Source organism: Neoarius graeffei, chromosome 17 (genome assembly GCF_027579695.1).
Source record: "Neoarius graeffei isolate fNeoGra1 chromosome 17, fNeoGra1.pri, whole genome shotgun sequence".
NCBI lineage: Eukaryota > Metazoa > Chordata > Actinopteri > Siluriformes > Ariidae > Neoarius > Neoarius graeffei.
In genome coordinates this window covers 52,023,273-52,045,087 of record NC_083585.1, presented here as the reverse complement: position 1 = coordinate 52,045,087, position 21,815 = coordinate 52,023,273, and the positions used below count along the sequence as shown (strand labels likewise).

The following is a 21,815-nucleotide window of genomic DNA, read 5'->3' as shown; positions in this document are numbered from 1 at the left end:
TCAGTTCATGGACAGATGTCCTGACATTTTCCTTTAGAATTCACTGGTATAATTCACAATTCATTGTTCCATCAATGATGGCAAGCCGTCCTGGCCCAGATGCAGCAAAGCATGCCCAAACCATGACACTACCACCACCATGTTTCACAGATGGGATAAGGTTCTTATGCTGGAATGCAGTGTTTTTCCTTTCTCCAAACATAACGCCTCTCATTTAAACCAAAAAGTTCTATTTTGGTCTCATCCATCCACAAAACATTTTTCCAATAGCCTTCTGGCTTGTCCACGTGATCTTTAGAAAACTGCAGATGAGCAGCAATGTTCTTTTTGGAGAGCACTGGATTTCTCCTTGCAACCCTGCCATGCACACCATTGTTGTTCAGTCTTCTCCTGATGGTGGACTCATGAACATTAGCATTGGCCAATGTGAGAGAGGCCTACAGTTGTTTAGAAATTAACCTGAGGTCCTTTGTGACCTCGCCGAGTATTACACGCCTTGCTCTTGGAGTGATCTTTGTTGGTTGACCACTCCTGGGGAGGGTAACAATGGTCTTGAATTTCCTCCGTTTGTACACAATCTGTCTGACTGTGGATTGGTGGAGTTCAAACTCTTTAGAGATGGTTTTGTCACCTTTTCCAGCCTGATGAGCATCAACAACGCTTTTTCTCAGGTCCTCAGAAATCTCCTTTGCTCGTGCCATGATACACTTCCACAAACATGTGTTGTGAAGATCAGACTTTGATAGATCCCTGTTCTTTAAATAAAACAGGGTGCCCACTCACACCTGATTGTCATTCCGTTGATTGAAAACCCTGACTCTAATTTCACCTTCAAATTAACTGATAATCCTAGAGGTTCACATACTTTTGCCACTCACAGATATGTACCGTAATATTGGATCATTTTCCTCAATAAATAAATGACCAAGTATAATATTTTTGTCTCATTTGTTTAACTGGATTCTCCTTATCTACTTTAAGGACTTGTGTGAAAATCTGATGATGTTTTCGGTCATATTTATGCAGAAATATCGAAAATTCTAAAGGGTTCACAAACTTTCAAGCACCACTGTACATGTCTGATGCAGCATGTGTACAACTATAAACTTCCCTTAAATATAGCTTTTATGTGGGAGCAAAGCTCAGTTGAGACCAGTGGACCAGTTATACGGTATGCATAAAAATGTGCTATTGTGCCTAAATGGCCTTCACTGAAAATGACTAAATGATGAATTGAGGTACTGTACTTTTAACTGAAGAGTATAATGAAAACTAGATGATATACATCATTCACTTTATTCCTGAGAGGTTTTTTAAAATGGCGTATTCTCAATTTCGGTATGATTCCAACCAAATCCTGTTATGAAATGACCTCAGAAGAGGATATCATGAGCTCTAGTACAAGACCTAGTCATGCCAATCAGCCATCTAAACAAACAAAGAATTTCCGCCAACAAATCATCCGTAATAGATAATTGAACCACCAGTACGTCTCCTTCTACTCAGCATTTTCTTTTAATATTTTAAGGGCATCTTACTTTATGTAGGAAGCCACAGTCAATAAAGTTGCTGCTCCCTTGTGGGTATTAGAAAATGCTAGACTTACATTTTTATAAGCTTTCTCCTTTCGAGAAACTGTTCAGCCATCAAATATTAAAGATGACCTGAGCTGTAAATGCAACTTTTTTTTTTCCCCAAAAAAATTCCCAGGCTCCAAACTTTTACTTCATAAAAATGTAAACAACAACAACAAAAAAGATTGATAAAGGCTTTTGAACCAGCTGGAGCTTTGCTGCTCTTTATGGACCCTGTCATTCTGAAAGCAATGAATATGTTGGAGGTTTAGAGTCTCGTATTTCTTATCCGATTAATTCAAGTAATAACCTGAAACATACGCCTCGATGCTGAGCAATAAGCATTATGGAGGGTTTTTTTTTTTTTTTTAGAAATGTATTTCCATCACAAAATGCACCCATGGACCTTTTGATATTTCCAAGTGAGGTTTAAAATTTATTCATTGACTCTGTGTTTAAAATGGTGCCATGCTCCTTATTCTTTAAGAGCAAAGTGCTGTTTCCAGACTATTTGTTATTCCATGTGAAATGCAATGAAGTTGATGATAAACTTTCACATAAAATACAAACTCTAAGCTCACTTTAACCGTGGCCATGATTGTATTAACAGCAGGGTCGTGAAATGAGATTGATCCGCAGACTGGAAATCTTTACGTTTGCTGGAGAGCTGGAGTGTGTAATTTGAATGATGAAATGTTCTGACTGAACATAAGGCATTTTACTGGCAGGAGCGTCATATACTCATGCATTTGCTCATCTCTCCTCCAGCTGACATTGATGACATGCACATATGCTACGTTCTTCGAAATGGAGACAATGCTACCAGTGACATCTTCCATTTCTCCATTGAAGATAGTGGTAAGAGACTTTTCTAATGATATTTATTCATCTTGGCTGAGGTTAAGGGTCAAGGATTGTCCCCAATCTCTCTCTCTCTCTCTCTTCCAGTGTCCCATATCATGGGATAATATGAGGATGTATTACTCCATAAGTGTTGACATGGGTTATTTCAATGGGTAGAACCAAATATGTGAAAAATGACTAGCAAAGCTGATAAACATCTCATCTCATTATCTCTAGCCGCTTTATCCTTCTACAGGGTCACAGGCAAGCTGGAGCCTATCCCAGCTGACTATGGGCGAAAGGCGGGGTACACCCTGGACAAGTCGCCAGGTCATCACAGGGCTGACACATAGACACAGACAACCATTCACACTCACATTCACACCTACGCTCAATTTAGAGTCACCAGTTAACCTAACCTGCATGTCTTTGGACTGTGGGGGAAACCGGAGCACCCGGAGGAAACCCACGCGGACACGGGGAGAACATGCAAACTCCACACAGAAAGGCCCTCGCCGGCCCCGGGGCTCGAACCCAGGACCTTCTTGCTGTGAGGCGACAGCGCTAACCACTACACCACCGTGCCGCCCGCTGATAAACATCTGAAAGGAAAAAAAAAAGGCTGTAGATCAGTGACTCAAGTTTGCTAAGCATAAACCAGCTTGGCCTTTGAAGCCGTTCCATACATTTATGTCAATTATTTCACTGAAGGCAGCTCACCAGACCAGATACTAGCTATAGGGCTAGAAACATAGCGGAGTGTTTGTTTTCACCCAATTCCATAGATGTTTAATTTTATTTATTCACTTTGATCTTAAATGCGGGGCGGCACGGTGGTGTCGCGGTTAGCGCTGTCGCCTCACAGCAAGAAGGTCCGGGTTCGAGCCCCGTGGCCGGTGAGGGCCTTTCTGTGTGGAGTTTGCATGTTCTCCCCGTGTCCGCGTGGGTTTCCTCTGGGTGCTCCGGTTTCCCCCACAGTCCAAAGACATGCAGGTTAGGTTAACTGGTGACTCTAAATTGAGCGTAGGTGTGAATGTGAGTGTGAATGGTTGTCTGTGTCTATGTGTCAGCCCTGTGATGACCTGGCGACTTGTCCAGGGTGTACCCCGCCTTTCGCCCGTAGTCAGCTGGGATAGGCTCCAGCTTGCCTGCGTCCCTGTAGAACAGGATAAAGCGGCTACAGATAATGAGATGAATGAGATGAGATCTTAAATGCATAGTCCCACAGTACTGATAACTATAACGATAACCATAAATGTGGTTGGTGGTCACAATAACGATACCTATAGCCCAGGTCTGGGTTTATCCGTATCGCTGAGATTGCTTCTGGAGTGATTTTTGGATGTGATTTTTGGAGTGATTTTTGGATGATCCGATAAAACATCTGACCAATCAGGTAATTGTTTACATGTGACGTTGTCCGAGCACGTGCTATTTTTCCCCGGGAATCTTTGTACATCCTTGTTGCATCATGAAGTCACGGAATACGGATTCACAGAAAAAAAAAAAAATATATATATATATATATATATATATATATATATATATATGCACACACACACACAAAGCACGGATCATTTATTCACGAATATGTAATTTTCCACGAAATATCAATCGTAAATTAATACAGTAAACATATAAATGCAGGTATTTTAATTATGAACTTCAGCAGTCCAAACATTTAGTTGTTTTAGACTTCTTGTTTTTTTTTATCCGTGATGCATCATCCGTATGAAATCGGTAACCCATCTGTAATATACTGAAACGTCCGTTACCAATCCGTAAATTATTAGCATCCATGATGCATCCATGTTAAAATCCCTAACCACTCTGTATTTTGTATCCTTTTTTTATTATATTTCTGTAGTCCGTGACCTATCCGTATTATATCAACCACCGGCGTGTGTGCATGGGTTGTTTTGAAGTCCAAGCTGTACAGTACGACCCGGAATAATGTGCTACTACTTGGAAAAAACTTCCATGACTATTCCTAAGTTGAACGCATTTATTTCCCTGAGTGTCAGGACCAAGCGATATTATAGTCGGGATTATAGTTGTGGTGTGACTGCTCCAGACTGGAACTAAATTCAGACAGAGGTATAGTCAGAGCTGTAGTTAGAAATATAGTTATAGTTATCAGTCTTGTGGGACGCGGGCCCTAAATGACCACGTGGATAGTTTTTAAGTTTTATCTAAACCTACATCTCGGCTTTCCCATTTTTTTTTCCAAGTTCTAAATGGACTTGCACTTTATATTACCCTAACTGTAATTCCAGTCGAGTTTCGATCTCAAATTTTGGTGGGTGGGGACTAGGGGGGAGGAGCAACACCAAACTGCACAAAGAAAAATAATGCAGTGATTCTATCCAAGATGGCCGCCTTCTTAATATTACAGTGGTTCGCTGTCATGTGTATGTAAGTTTCACTCATGTTTATAGATTATGTTTTAAACCACATCAGTGAGTGAGGAACTGGAACTGTTTTGGGTGACACTGGATTAGATTTCCATTAATTTTTAGCTTTTCATTTTGAGTGCGAAACTCAAGAAAGCATTAAACACCGAACATGTCTGAGCTTACAGTATCTACTTTGTTCACTGGGAAAATTGTGTAAATACTCACAGAGGCTCTTTAAACTTTCCAAAAGAGTAAGAACACTTAAAGCGTCTAAATTTTCTAAATGTAGATGTTTCATGTAACACTCATTTTTTTTTCTTTAAAATGGTTCCTGAAGGATTCTTCACACAGTTGTTGGATACATATGCACTCTTGGAAAACAAAATATATTATTGTACCTTCAGGGGTACAATGGCTTGTCACTGAGGCAGTACCCTCTAAGGTACTTACTTGTACCATTTATATACTGCTTGGGAACATATATGTACCTTTTTGGTTCTAAAAAGGTTCACATAGTTACCTTGAAGTCCAATAATGAGCCTTGGGGGGTACATTAGCGTAGATTGTACCTTGGGGGACAGAAATGGATTCCTACTGTACCCCTCTTTCTGACAGTGTGGGGTCTTGGTCTCCGACGTTGAACTGTTTCTGATGAGGACCCTTTAAATGAGGGACCAGCTGGAGTCGAGTGGATGTTTGAGATAACACCTAGCATTTTCTTTATGTTGGTGCTTGGTACATGTTTAGAAAAGGGTTCATTGGATAAGAAATTGTATTTAGACTAAATGGATTTTGTGTGTGTGTGTGTGTGTGTGTGTGTGTGAGAGAGAGAGAGATATCTCTCAGTAAACCATCTGTATCTCCAGTGCAGAACTGCCCTTATCAAAAAGAAGTATACTTCAAGTTCATTTTATTAAGTATACTTAAGTAAAGTTAAAGTATATTTCCTTAAGTATACTTTTGTGTACCAAGTATACTGATATCAGTGTACTTACAGTATACTTGTAAGTAAACTAATCTAATACTTCTTGTGACTAAATTGGCCCACTTTTAGTTTATAAAAAGTATACTTTAAGTCTAAGAGAAGTAAACTTTGAGTATACAACTCATATTTTTTTTTTTATTTTGTCCTGCAAGTATACCACAAGTAAACTTATATACTAATAGTTTACTAGTTCTATACTTGTAGTCCAATCTTTAGTTTACAAAAGCTTACTTCATAGTATACTGGAAATATACTAGGAGTTTACTTGTTTTATACTTCTAGTCCACTTTTTAGTTTACTAAAGTATACTTTGCAGTATACTGGAAATATACTATTGGTTTACTCGTTACACACTTCCAGTCCACTTTTTAGTTTATAAAAGTATACTTTATAGCATATTAGAAATATACTATGAGTTACTGGTTATATACATCTAGTCCACTTTTTAGTTTTGAAGTATACTGCAGTTACCCTTCTAGGTATACTATTAGTTTTCTAGCCCGAACCCTTACCTCATACACACTACCAGTAGACAACTTAAGTGTTTTGTACCTTAAGGTACAATGAAGTTATAAAGGTAAGAATTCACAAAATAACAACAGATACTCAGGATTTAGAACATATTCATTTTCTTTAAAAATCAAAATTTAAAGCAACATTGTCTTAAATTAAATTAAAAGTATAAAACATGGCAATGACAACTGAAAAAGCTCTAAAGAAAAATAAATAAATAAATAAATCATTTAAAAAAAATGCAATTATCCCACTCAGGATAAATTAAAAAAAAAAAAAAAACTCATATGGACCCACAAACATACCTAAGCGTTAACAATGCTGAAGCACAACTACAGGGCAAGTCCACTTAAACATAAGGCACAAATATTTTAATACTTTATTACACTTTTAAGTACAACTATATCTTGATCAAAAGTTTAAGTATAAGCTTCATTTACTTTGACTTTTCTATATACTTTTCAGTATAAGCCGAGTATACTTATGTATAACTTTATTAAGTATATCTCTAAGTAAATAAAAAGTAAACTGAAAGCATACTGTCTTATTTTTAGTTTAAAAGAATTAGATTAGATTAGATTAGATTAGATTAGATTAGATTAGATTAGATTAGATTAGATTAGATTAGATAGAACTTTATTGATCCCTTTAGGAGGGTTCCCTCAGGGAAATTAAGAAACACACTTGAATAAACTTCTTTTTTGTAAGGGTTAAGAAACAATGCTGAAGAGCCAACAAGTTTTTGCTAATCTGTTATGTTCAGCAGGAAAACGGTGCAAATGGAATTTCATAGCTTGAGATGAATCAAGGGGAAAATGTCATTTTAAAGATTTAAAGTGAAAGCCATGCACTTTAAATGTTTTCATACCAGGCAGTATACTCTTTAGCTCGACCTTTCCCTTCATAGAGTCACACTGTGCTTTTTGTCCATGTCTAGCATACTTGAAAACCTTAAAAGCCTACCACTTTCACTTATAAGTCTAGGAGTACATCCTGCTCTGGTTGTCCAAGAGCACAAACCATGTCTCCATGTCTCTCTTCTCTTTCTCTCTTTTCTTCCTGAGCCTTTTGAGCTCCTTGGTGAGAGGTGCTGAGATCTTCTGACCTCCCACCATCAGCAAGACTCGCTCAAATCACCTGCCGGTAGTCACACTGATTGCGGATAAAGCTAGCAGATGTGTTTTAAAAGATCTCAGGAGTAGCATTTAGTAGCTTGGTTGTTTTGGAAAACCTTTTAAGTAAAGGCCTTTTTTTCTTCTTTGTGAATCTGTTTCAGCTCCTTTGCAAATTTATTTATGCTTCTCTTTATGCCTATGCATCTATTTATTTCTTGACTATCACAAAAAGCCTGTTTCTTTCCAGAACTTGGCACGTGCATGCAACAGTAAACCTGGCACAAGAACAATGAGTTTGTTGAGTGGTTTTTTTTTTATGCATTATTATTATTTTTTCTGAACCGGCTCAAATTTAATAAAGCAAAATTAATTCCAAAAGCGAAGGATTTTTTTTTCAGTTCTTGTGTCTTTTCATAATTAATATTAATATCCAGCCGAATTTCAGGTTAATATTAATAATAATAAAAGGAAGAATGACCCGTTTTCTTGATTTAAAAGAAGGTTTGTAAGATCACCAGCTGAAAATCTATACACAGTTTTCGACAACAAGGCTTACAGGTGGCTAAAAAAAAAAGAAACCCATCAAGTTGTTTTAAAGCCCCTTTTAATGGTGAGCTTCCTCCTTCAACAGAGAGGACCACATCTGCACTGCTTGTGTGGATTAGGCATGATAGGATCAAGAGGATTAGCACACAGTAGAACCCGAAAGAATATGTTTAGCACTCGCTCGCTGAGTGTCTGTCGGTATCTCTCCGCTGAGCTTGCGAGCTTGTGAGTGGCGACCCCCACCTGTGCCGGTGGTTCGTTGAGTGAAAAGGCATTTCAGAGAGGCCCAAACATGCAAACCACCCTGAGCGTGACCTCATGTGGGGTCGACCCGCGCATACCTGGGCTACTTATCACTCAGCTTCCTAGGTGGGCCATGGTGAAGCTTACTCCATGCTTTACTGCTCTCCAGTGAACTCACAAATGATCAGCCTAATGAGTGAACGGGTAGTCATGCTGCTTTTTGGTTATACCATTGTATAACCGTTATCGTCTTTATGTAGTACGAACAGACTAACTCTTTTCCCGTGTTAGTTCTGGTGCCTTAAATTGAACCAGTCATGCTTTTCTGCTACAAAAGAGCCAGTTACAGATGCTGATTCTTTTTATTGCACATTAATATTATATAAATACATGTATAGGTTCTCCTGCACATAGCCAATGTCTGTATATATTATATGGACACGAGTGTTTTACTGGGAAATACACCACTCATATTTTTCCATACGAGCTCCATCCGGAACATGCCGGAGAACCAAAACCGTGACACAAATCTCGATATGTCACTGGTGAGGAAATCGATGAGCTGTTTTGATAAATTTGGGTACTTTTTGTTCATGAATGTGTCCATATAATAAAAAGGAAATCACACGTTCGCTTGAAGATATGAACTCATATTTTTCATATGAAATACATCACGGATCTGAGTGACATATCTAAATCATATTGGCTGGCTATTTTTTGTGGTATATCAGATATATTCCATTCAGCTAGCATGATACTGAACGAGTCGAAGACCAGTGTGTGGAATATAACTGATATACCATGAAAAAAAGAAAAACAGCCATTATTATTATTATTATTATTATTATTATTATTATTATTATACATTCCTTTCGGGTGTTCAATGCGTCTTTATCTTTCAAAATTCTCTCAAAATCTTCTATATTTAACGAAGCAAACCTGGCGGCCATGTTTGTTTACAAATTGTCCCAGTCGCTCGCTGGTGCGGAAGTTTTACATCTCTGATGTGTGACATGTTATCTTGACAACCATGCAGTATCATAAACCATATTCAACGCTCATTCTCCATTGGGTAGAGCAACGTAATACACATAGGATAAGCGATATGCTAACAATATTGCATGCTATCAAACCAAATGAATGAAACCCAAATAGAACACGTGTTTTTATTCCATTTAAAACGTCTCCTGTATGTATAATAATTAAGTAATATTGGCTGGCTTTGAGTGGGATATCAGATATATTCCATTCAGCTAACATGATATTGAATGAGTTGAAGACAAGTAGCTGAATGGAATATATCTGATATACCACGAAAAAAGCCAGCCAATATTCTTATTATTATACATTCATACACATTCGATGGAACAATTATAGATTTTATGAAAAGTTAAGAACAGTGGGTTAAACTTTCCAATATTGAATGTTGATTCTGATCGAATGTAATTCATTGTTGTGTCAATCCAATGTACTGTACACAGTCAAAGTTCTAACAATAAAAATGGTACAAGTCCAAAAAGCCTGAACAACAACCCAACTTATATACAAGTGATATCCAGGTTACAGTTCAAGTTCACAGTTACTTTTGGTTGTAGTTAATTGTTACTTTGCAGTTGTTCAAAACAAACGGGCTTTGCTGAGTGAAGTCCATGAGTGAAGTCCTTATGTAAAAGTCTCCGTCATTTTTCCTCACCTCCAAGTAGATCTTTGATAATATTTCTGCTATTGCGCTCTTTTCCAGTTTTTCGTTGTCCGTTGGTCTGTTTTTCTCTTATAAATATGCATGAAGAATATCCAGTGAAGTTTTTGTCACCTTTTGGGTATTCAACGCGTCTTTCTTTCAAAATATGCAGTATATTCTGTTTTTAATCTTCCGCTTTAAATCTTCTGCTTTTCATGAAGTAAACTTCGCGGTCATGTTTGTGTACAAACTGTCACAGTCGCTCGCTAGCGTGGAAGTTTACATCTCTGACGTGTCTCTTTTCCAGTTTTACGATGTCCGTTGGTACTGTATGTTTTTCTCTTGTGCATATGCGTGAAGAATATCTAATGAAGTTTTGGTAGTCTTTCGGATGTTCAGTGCATCTTTCGTTTCAGTTTTCAGTTTATTTATTTGGTGCTTAACCCTCGCACTGGATCTTCTCTCTTTCCCGGCTGACAAAGAAATGATTGTGTGCATGCGCAGCAGAAAAGTTTTGTCATTGGATCTTCACGTGAGCTCCGATGTATGATGTCATGTTGTCTTGACAACATGTATTATTGTAACAATATTGCACGCTCATTCTCCATTGGGGAGAGTGGCGTAATACTGTACATGGAGGATAAGCGATATGATAATAATATTGCATGCCATCAATAAACCCGCTAGAAGGGAATAGAACACATGTTTTTATTCCATGGAAAAAGTGGCCTGTATGTATAATAATTCCCGATATTTCACTCCGGTGATGTCACTCCCAGTGTTTTCCTGTTGACTAGACACGCATTGTTAAAATGGCGAACTGGTTCAAAATTAAAATTCTTTCGATTAACTTGTGTATTTTTTTTTGTGGATGTGTCCATACAATATAAAGAAACTTCATACCTTCGCACAACCGTGTAATGTCTTATATACATTTTCCAACAGATTTTAATGCTAATTTTGAAAAGTAGAATAAAAAAAAGATCGATCACGTTTCAGTTCTATATAAAATGCTTCCTGACAATGAATGAAAGTATGAAATATGATTGAACATCGACTGTTAAATTGCTCCATACGAATGCTATACTGCTTTTGTTTTCTTTCCATACACAAGCAGAAACAGCCAAGCACGTTGTGGATATTGTAAATTTTTCCCTAATCGCATTTGTCATCTTCAGGATTTTCTTCGGATTGTACTTAATAAAAACACAGATTCAGTCTGTTTATTTGAATATCATTCATATATTATTTGTCGGAGAGGTGTGTGTGTGTGTGTGTGTGTGTGTGTGTGTGTGTTTATTTATTTATTTATTTATAATTTATTATTCCGGGGCGGCACGGTGGTGTAGTGGTTAGCGCTGTCGCCTCACAGCAAGAAGGTTCCGGGTTCGAGCCCCGTGGCCGGCGAGGGCCTTTCTGTGCGGAGTTTGCATGTTCTCCCCGTGTCCGCGTGGGTTTCCTCCGGGTGCTCCGGTTTCCCCCACAGTCCAAAGACGTGCAGGTTAGGTTAACTGGTGACTCTAAATTGACCGTAGGTGTGAATGTGAGTGTGAATGGTTGTCTGTGTCTATGTGTCAGCCCTGTGATGACCTGGCGACTTGTCCAGGGTGTACCCCGCCTTTCGCCCATAGTCAGCTGGGATAGGCTCCAGCTTGCCTGCGACCCTGTAGAACAGGATAAAGCGGCTACAGATAATGAGATGAGATTTATTATTCCTTTTGGCCTTACTGGCTAAGGCTGTAGGATGTCAGAGATTAATGGAACAAGATATCATTGCAAGGAAAGTGAAAGATTCCCCCAGTTATTACATCGGGAATAAAATATCGGACTGCATTTTAAATTTGTAACTCCGTTTGTTGCAACAACACACGAACCGATGAGCTGCAGGGAATAAAAACAGCATGTTGTATATTTTGCCGTGTGCTAATTACTACCTTCAGTTCTTCTTAAGGCAGAATTTGAAACGCTGGCCTAATGGTACCTAAGCACAGGTGTGTTCTGTTGTTTGCTTGCTGCCAAAAACCTTCCGCTGTGGGCTGCGAGAGCTGTACCACTCAAGAAGAGACGGGAGTGGAGAGATGGAGGGGTGGGAGGGTGTTGTGAGTGTGGCTTGGCGCCGTGGCCCACCGCAACATTGTTCAGCTCTAAAAACTTCGGTAAATACTGCTATTTTATTTCTTTACCTGTGTGAGGATTGTGGGAATTGTTTGTGCCACTGCATGCCTGTAAACCAGCTTCAAGTGGGGAAAAAAAGTGAAAGTAGCACAAAAGAAAAAAGATGAAAGCATTTTTTTCTTTCTCCAGTCCTTTATTCGGTGCAGTGTGCATTTGCCTGATTACATTCAGGTGTTTAGTGGCTCCATGCTTGGATTGGAGTCTATCACACTGAACATCCAGTATTAGCTGTTTCAGACATCCTCGCTATTGTGGGTTTTGTTGAAAATATTTCGAGCTTTTCGAATTTCTCTCACAGGCGCATTCAAAGAAGGAACACACACAAGGAGGAAATATAAATTGTTCAGAGTTTTTCACCATTTATTTCCTGTTCTCGTGATGATATTGTTGCGAGTTACGCTTTATAAAAAGTGTCTTTTCCGCTTTACACAAAATGATGATCAGAAAAATAATCTCTTTATGCACAATGATGCATTTTAAGAATCTGTGCTGTAATGCTAGTCTTTAATGGTCAAGAACACATTACATTACAGGCGTTCAGCAGACGCTCTTATCCATTTCCAAAATGGCATGTCTTGTGGGGTGTTCCTGGTATGCAGTGGTTGGTACCTACCAAAAGTGGTCCAAGGATCCGAAGGACAACCGGTGACCGGGTCATGGATGTCGAAGGCTCACTGATTCGTATGTGACACGAAGGCTAGCCCATATGGTCCAATCCCACAGAAGATCTACTGTAGCACAAACTGCTGAAAAAGTTAATGCTGACACCTTTCTGTATTAGCCTTTTTTCTGGTTTTATTGCCCATTTTTCCTGCTTCCAACACATCAACTTCGAGAACTGACTGTTGTCTTGCTGCCTAATATATCCCACCGCTTGACAGGTTGGCTGATCGGTGTATACATTACATTACATTACAGGCATTTAGCAGATGCTCTTATCCAGAGATATGTCCAACATACCCAGAGCAACCTGGGGGTTAAGTGCCTTGCTCAAGGGCACTTCAGCCATTCCTGCTGGCCCAGGGAATCAAACCAGCAACCCTTTGGTCCCAAAGCTACTTCTCGAACCATTAGGCCATGGCTTCCCCTTTGATTGACACCTAAACGAGGCTCATTAAGCCTTTGTTTATGGCGTTAACACGTTTTGTTAACTTGACTGTGGACTTGATTACTTATTGTTTATCTCTTGTAGGAAGAGGAACGCATGGCTCAGTGATTTTTTTTTTGAAGACTCCGACTCATTGTCATTGTCATTAAAGGCAGCGGACACAAACTTTGTTCATTATATGCGAAAGTTTGTAGTAAGAGTCTGTTATAGTGGGGTTGCAGTGTGTATATACCGTATAAGAGAGGCAGAAATGGTGGTGCAAGGAGTTGCCGTTGCCTCCTCCCAACTCGCGAGTCCTTGGTTCGATCCTGAACTTGGGTTCTCTCCATGTCCCTTTGGTTTCCTCCAGATTCTTCGCACCTCCCAAAAACATGCCAGTTGGTGAAATGGTGACTCGAAAATGCCCTGAGGTTGTGAACGAGCAGTGTTGTAGTCAAGCCACTAAACCTTGAATCCGAGTCCAGTCTCAAGTCCACAGTGTTCAAGTCCAAGTCAAGTCCAAGTCATTCAAGAAAATTTTGAGTCGAGTCTACTATTGATCCGAGTCGAGTCCGAGAACAAGACTCCAACTGCACCATTTGATGGTGGCTGTTGCTGCCTTTATGTGAAACTGTCTCTGCTACTGTGTTGGACTAACGTTCCTGCTCGACTGCCCCGTTTTAGTTAATAGGCTACAGATAAAAAGCTTGTTCATCGCTCAGCAAGCCCCGCCCACTATCAACAGGGCAAATAACATGAGAGAAGGTTAACACTAGCTAGTTCATCGCTCAGCAAGCAAGTCCCGCTATCAACAGGGCAATGAACATAGCGTGTCCCTTCCTTCTCTGGGTGGAGTCTTGCCAAATGACGATTGAAGTTCAAGGTTGTCCCCGTCGTCTCCTCGATAGTTCTTCTACATATGGAACACATAGCAGTGCATTTTTCCCACTGCACGAGAAGTCTGTATAAGCAAAGCGGACAATCCTAGGAGCGTTCTCTCCAGGCATTTTAGTGCCATTAATGTTAGTTTGTTCCTGAACATGATGTGTGAACAGGTGAATGTGCATTCTCTTGCACAAAATTAGTATAAAAATTAATGTAGACATAAATATCTTCTGCCAAATTATTATGGCATGTTACAAAAAATAAAGAAAATATCCTCATCTTCATCTCCAATTTGCGAGTCCGAATGCAGTTAATGTACGAGTCTGAGTCATCAGTGCTCAAGTCCAAGTCAAGTCACGAGATCTTAAAATTAGGACACGAGTCAGACTCGAGTACTACAAGCCTGTGAACGAGTGTGTGTATGTCCATACTGAGAAACTTGAGCAGTCTCTCAGAGAACTTGCCAACACCAACCATGACTTGATTTGTTTTCTTGGAACTTCAGTCACTCGGATTTAACAGCAGATCTTTTAATTAACAGATTTTGTGTGATGGATGGAAATGCAAATGGATGCATTCAGTAGGCTAAAACTATATTGCTAAGCCAGATTTAGATTATTAGTGTCACACTGTACAAGATAAATCTAATAATATGTCAACAGAATACCAGATTGTTATGAAGATCCTCTGACAGTAGACCTGTGATATGTTCTGCTTACGTCATCAATCTGGGCTCGAGCAGAAAGAAAACAGGGTTGCATTTTTTTCAGCCTGTTACAGTGGTGCTTGGAAGTTTGTGAACCCTTTAGAATTTTCTATATTTCTGCATAAATATGACCTAAAACATCATCAGATTTTCACACAAGGCCTAAAAGTAGATACAGAGAACCCAGTTAAACAAATGAGACAAAAATATTATACTTGGTCATTTATTTATTGAGGAAAATTATCCAATATTACATATCTGTGGGTGGCAAAAGTATGTGAACCTTTGCTTTCAGTATCTGGTGTGACCCCCTTGTACAGCAATAATTGCAACTACACATTTCTGGTAACTGTTGATCAGTCCTGCACACCGGCTTGGAGGAATTTTAGCCCATTCCTCCATACAGAACAGCTTCAACTCTGGGATGTTGGTGGGTTTCCTCACATGAACTGCTCGCTTCAGGTCCTTCCACAACATTTCCATTGGATTAAGGTCAGGACTTTGACTTGGCCATTCCAAAACATTACCTTTATTCTTCTTTAACCATTTTTGGTAGAATGACTTGTGTGCTTAGGGTCATTTTCTTGCTGCATGACCCACCTTTTCTTGAGATTCAGTTCATGGACAGATGTCCTGATATTTTCCTTTAGAATTTGCTGGTATAATTCAGAATTCATTGTTCCATCAATGATGGTAAGCCGCCCTGGCCCAGATGCAGCAAAACAGGCCCAAACCATGATACTCCCACCACCATGTTTCACAGATGGGATAAGGTTCTTATGCTGGAATGCAGTGTTTTCCTTTCTCCAAACATAACACTCCTCATTTAAACCAAAAAGTTCTAGTTTGGTCTCATCCATCCACAAAACATTTTTCCAATAGCCTTCTGGCTTGTCCATGTGATCTTTAGCAAACCAGATAAGCAGCAATGTTCTTTTTGGAGAGCACTGGATTTCTCCTTGCAACCCTGCCATGCACACCATTGTTGTTCAGTGTTCTCCTGATGGTGGACTCATGAACATTAACATTAGCCAATGTGAGAGAGGCCTTCAGTTGCTTAGAAGTTACCGTGCGGTCCTTTGTGACCTTGCCAACTATTACACGCCTTGCTCTTGGAGTGATCTTTGTTGGTCAACCACTCCTGGGGAGGGTAACAATGGTCTTGAATTTCCTCCATTTGTACACAATCTGTCTGACTGTGGATTGGTGGAGTCCAAACTCTTTAGAGATGGTTTTGTAACCTTTTCCAGCCTGATGAGCATCAACAACGCTTTTTCTGAGGTCCTCAGAAATCTCTTTTGTTCGTGCCATGATACACTTCCCCAGACATGTGTTGTGAAGATCAGACTTTGATAGATCTCTGTTCTTTAAATAAAACAAGGATGCCCACTCACACCTGATTGTCATCCCATTGATTGAAAACACCTGACTCTAATTTCACCTTCAAATTAACTGCTAATCCTAGAGGTTCACATACTTTTGCCACTCACAGATATGTAATATTGGATCATTTTTCTCAATAAATAAATGAATAAGTATAATATTTTTATCTCATTTGTTTAACTGGGTTCTCTTTATCTACGTTTAGGACTTGTGTGAAAATCTGATGATGTTTTAGGTCATATTTATGCAGAAATATAGAAAATTCTAAAGGGTTCACAAACTTTCAAGTGCCACTGTATATTATTTTCTTTACATTTTGCCATTGCCACTATTTATAGCTGTCCCATGCGTTTTACGTCATCCTAAACCGGCGTCATTTCAGTGGCTTTTAGATGAGCGTCATTCATAACGGTTTTTTTTCATTAAAAAAAAATTCTGATACTACACTCTGAGAAAATAAAGTACCGTATTGTACCTTAATGGGTACAGTTGCTTGTCACTGGGGCAGTACCCTCTAAGGTACTTATTTGTACCCTTTATATCCTGTTTGGGAACATATATGTACCTTTTTGGCCCTAAAAAGGAACACACAGTTACCTTGAGGTCCAATAATAAACCCTGGGGGGTACATTAGTGTAGATTGTACCTTGGGGGACAGAAGTGGGCTTCTACTTTATCCTTATTTCTGACAGTGTATCAAAACAGATTGTCAGTTGACTTCAGTTGCAGTTCCACTAACCAAACGGAAGCATGAAGGTCATACCAAGTTAGCAAGAACATGAAGTGAAGGCAGTGTTGTATGAGTGTGTAGCTGGACAGGCATGTAGCAGTCTAAAGCTGTCTCAAGATAACACAATTCTTGTGCTTAGACACATGTTTCATCACGAAGTTATTTAAAAAAAAGACTTGTTCTTAAAGGAGAACTGAAGTCATTTTTAAATTTGCTTTATTTCTTAATTAACGTGTTATTCAATTACATTTTCAGTTTTAGTAACCTTATATCGTGACTTGTATTGGCAACTAATTGCAATTAAATATTATACTTATCGGCCCATTCAGTTTTTAGCCGTGTTGAATTTAGTTCGTTTGGTCCACGGCAGGCGTCGCTTATCCGCGCGATCTTCACAAGACTTGTGCGAGACTTCGAAACATGAAGTGTCAGCCAGGTGTCAGTGCCGCCATTTTGAAAACTGTTTTCCAAATGAAATGTTGCACAAAAATGAGTTTAATTGACGATTACTGCCTACTTTTTTCAAACTTTCCTGATTGTTATCAAAACAAACAAAACTTCCTTCCGGCTTGATTACATCAGCATTCGAAAGAGGGCGCGTGCGTCTTTTGACAACGTTGGCAGATGTTGGTCACTTTGATTTCCGCTGTACGTTTTAATTCCGTCCTACGATGTCTCGCACAGGTCTCAACGAATCTCATTTACGGCCGTTGCTCTGACATATGGACTGATATATTACTGAGATATTTCAAACACTCATAACTTGCTATAGCAGCGACAAAATAGCGATCAAAAATTGTCGCAAAGCGAGAGAGCAGTGACCTTATCTTGCCTTGAACCCAGGTCTCCAGGGTTGACCACAACACGAAAGAGCCAGGCTCACTGGTATGTCAGTCAGAACACATACTCAACTGTAGTGATGGGCACTCCGTTACACCGCCCTCCCCTTCGGGAGGTGCTTCACGCACCCCTCATGCATCCACCAGCCATACTTCTCCCATACCAGGGTGCCCCACCCACTCGTGCTTCACCCATCTCTGGGGTCCCTCACACAGCTTATATACGGTACAGAGCACACCTCTGATGGCCTCCTAGCAAGCCATCCCACTTCTGACACCATCTGTAGGCATTATCTTGCCTTGAACCCAGGTCTAAAGGATACCAAACCTGCACCCTGACCACAACACCAAAGAGCCAGGCTTGTTGGTATGGTAGTCAGAGCACATACTCAACTGTAGTGACGGGCACTCCGTCATAAAAATGCATTCCTATATTTAATAAAATGAGATAAAGCTCTCCTTCAAACTTAACTGAGCATTAAATGTTCAACTTTTTTTTTGGCACCACAGCACTCCAGCAGTCGTAATGAGTACAGACTAGCTAACCGATCCAAGTGGAGGGTAAACAGACCAGAGGGCTTCCTGAGACATCAGCACCTCTCCATCACATTGCAAACAAATCTGAGTGAATGCATGTCAGTGAAAATGTGACAGCAAACATCTCTAACTCGGAGTAAAACGCAACGCAACACAACAGAGTGTGCTGTTCTCGGAAAATCAATCCACAATGCCACCACCATTTCCATGGGAGTTTACCATATCAACAACGATACATTTTTCTTTGTTAAATAACAGCACGATTTCTTCATTAATTTATTACTAGGTTTATATTATGTGTAGGCGGCACGGTGGTGTAGTGGTTAGCACTGTCGCCTCACAGCAAGAAGGTCCGGGTTCAAGCCCCGGGGCTGGCGAGGGCCTTTCTGTGAGGAGTTTGCATGTTGTCCGCGTGGGTTTCCTCCGGGTGCTCCGGTTTCCCCCACAGTCCAAAGACATGCAGGTTAGGTTAACTGGTGACTCTAAATTGACCGTAGGTGTGAGTGTGAGTGTGAATGGTTGTCTGTGTCTATGTGTCAGCCCTGTGATGACCTGGCGATTTGTCCAGGGTGTACCCCGTCTTTCGCCCGTAGTCAGCTGGGATAGGCTTGAGCTTGCCTGCGACCCTGTAGAACAGGATAAAGCGGCTACAGATAATGAGATGAGATGAGATATGTGTATTATGTGCAGTGCCCTGAGCTGTTGCTATAGAAATGGTAATATATCAGAATGAGTGCTTTACCTGGATAACACACTCATCACATGCGAAAATGTGCATGAGCAACAGGAAAACTCTTCTGAAGCTGGCAAACTGTCTGGGATTTATTATATAGAAATGTTACAGACATCATGATGGACCAAAACACAGCTTGGTCTTTTTAAAGGTTGAAGCTAAAAGATGATGTCAAATTTACACACCTGTGAAAGGAAAATGTTGTGGGACAGCAGGGATGTTATTTAGAGTATTGTAACACAGGCATTTGCCTGAATATAGGGACAATTTTGATAATGTGAACAATTTTTTTGGGGGGGAGAGACAATTTAGTGCAAACTGTATGTGGGTGGAGCTTAATTGTGCACTTCAGTGCTAAATTTTGCCCATTCTGCAAGTTGGTGAACTGCTGAAGGTATGAAAATTAAAATAAACAGATAATTATTAATAACATTGGGTTTCTAACACATCATTGTGTGTGTGTGTGTGTGTGTGTGTGTGTGTGTGTGTGTCCTCAAAAGTGATACTTGGACAAAATTTAATTTCAATACAATATCATGTATTAGTACAAATACGGAGGTGATTATAGGGAATTGTGCGTGCTGATTGGTCGAGAAATTCAGACTATTTCTCGATAATCACCTCGAGTGGCTCAGCAAAATGGAGGCTAAGCGCTTCGTCACCGTAAATGAGGAAGAATTACAAATGGTGAAAGAAAATGCTGTTCCTAAAAGCACTAAAGATGCTACGAAGTTTGGTCTAAAACTATTCAAAGGTAAGGCGGAGTTGTGATTTATTTTATTGATTTCAGAACAAATTATTTTATGTGACTCGGCGTAGATAAGTGATACAAGTCTGCACGCGTTATATTTGCATGCTGCTTCTGAAGATTGATTTATATCTTTCTATCTATCAAGTCAAGTCAAGTCAACTTTATTGTCAAATATGCTATACATGCTCGACATACAGCACAGATGAAATTTCAGTGCTCTCTGACCCACGGTGCAAACAGGCAATGCAATAAATAAAAATAAAAATAGAATAATTGAAAAAAACAAACAATACAAACAGTATAAACACTAGATAAGAACTAGACATAGACTAAACACTCAAACAATATAAACAGTATAAACACTATCTATCTATCTATCTATCTATCTATCTATCTATCTATCTATCTATCTATCTATCTATCTATCTATCTATCTATCTATGTCTGTCTATCTATCTATCTATCTATCTATCTATCTATCTATCTATCTATCTATCTATCTATCTATCTATACACTACCGTTCAAAAGTTTGGGGTCACTTTGAAATGTCCTTATTTTTGAAAGAAAAGCACTGTTCTTTTCAATGAAGATCACTTTAAACTAATCAGAAATCCACTCTATACATTGCTAATGTGGTAAATGACTATTCTAGCTGCAAATGTCTGGTTTTTGGTGCAATATCTCCATAGGTGTATAGAGGCCCATTTCCAGCAACTCTCACTCCAGTGTTCTAATGGTACAATGTGTTTGCTCATTGCCTCAGAAGGCTAATGGATGATTAGAAAACCCTTGTACAATCATGTTAGCACAGCTGAAAACAGTTGAGCTCTTTAGAGAAGCTATAAAACTGACCTTCCTTTGAGCAGATTGAGTTTCTGGAGCATCACATTTGTGGGGTCGATTAAATGCTCAAAATGGCCAGAAAAATGTCTTGACTATATTTTCTATTCATTTTACAACTTATGGTGGGAAATAAAAGTGTGACTTTTCATGGAAAACACAAAATTGTCTGGGTGACCCCAAACTTTTGAACGGTAGTGTGTATACATGTTATTTCACCTCCCTCACTGCCATCACCAGGAACTACCTGCAGGCCAGGACAATGATAACATTTTAACATAGCCTATGGAAATCCAAAGTTTACACATTATCATCACGCACAGAAATTGCAAAACTAGTTTTAAAACCGCTAAGTTCCAACTGTTAAACATAGCGAGAGGCTGGGCTACGTGTGTGTGTGTAAAGTGTAAACCAGTGCATCCTGACTTTCTAACTTTTTTTAGTTTATAAAAGTATACTTTATAGCATATTAGAAATATACTATTAGTTACTGGTTATATACATCTAGTCCACTTTTTAGTTTTGAAGTATACTGCAGTTACCCTTCTAGGTATACTATTAGTTTTCCAGCCCGAACCCTTACCTCATACACACTACCAGTAGACAACTTAAGTGTTTTGTACCTTAAGGTACAATGAAGTTATAAAGGTTATTAAATTCACAAAATAACAACAGATACTCAGGATTTAGAACATATTCATTTTCTTTAAAAATCAAAATTTAAAGCAACATTGCCTTAAATTAAATTAAAAGTATAAAAACATGGCAATGACAACTGAAAAAGCTCTAAAGAAAAATAAATAAATAAATCATTAAAAAAAATGCAATTATCCCACTCAGGAGAAATTAAAAAAAAAAAAAAAAACTCATATGGACCCACAAACATACCTAAGCATTAACAATGCTGAAGCGCAAGTCCACTTAAACATAAGGCACAAATATTTTAATACTTTATTACACTTTTAAGTACAACTATATCTTGATCAAAAGTTTAAGTATAAGCTTCATTTACTTTGACTTTTCTATATACTTTTCAGTATAAGCCAAGTATACTTATGTATAACTTTATTAAGTATATCTCTAAGTAAATAAAAAGTAAACTGAAAGCATACTGTCTTATTTTTAGTTTAAAAGAATTAGATTAGATTAGATTAGATTAGATTAGATTAGATTAGATTAGATTAGATTAGATTAGATTAGATTAGATAGAACTTTATTGAGCCCTTTGGGAGGGTTCCCTCAGGGAAATTAA

General features: G+C 39.0%; 1 protein-coding gene across 1 annotated transcript in view; it reads left to right on the top strand.

Annotated features, from left to right (window-relative positions):
* Positions 1-21,815, top strand: part of frem2b (FRAS1 related extracellular matrix 2b) — a 302,533-nt gene that overhangs the window by 12,144 nt on the left and 268,574 nt on the right. The window contains exon 2 of the mRNA XM_060897720.1: positions 2,343-2,432. Coding sequence (XP_060753703.1) covers positions 2,343-2,432 — 90 coding nt within the window. The remainder of the gene's footprint in view (positions 1-2,342; positions 2,433-21,815) is intronic.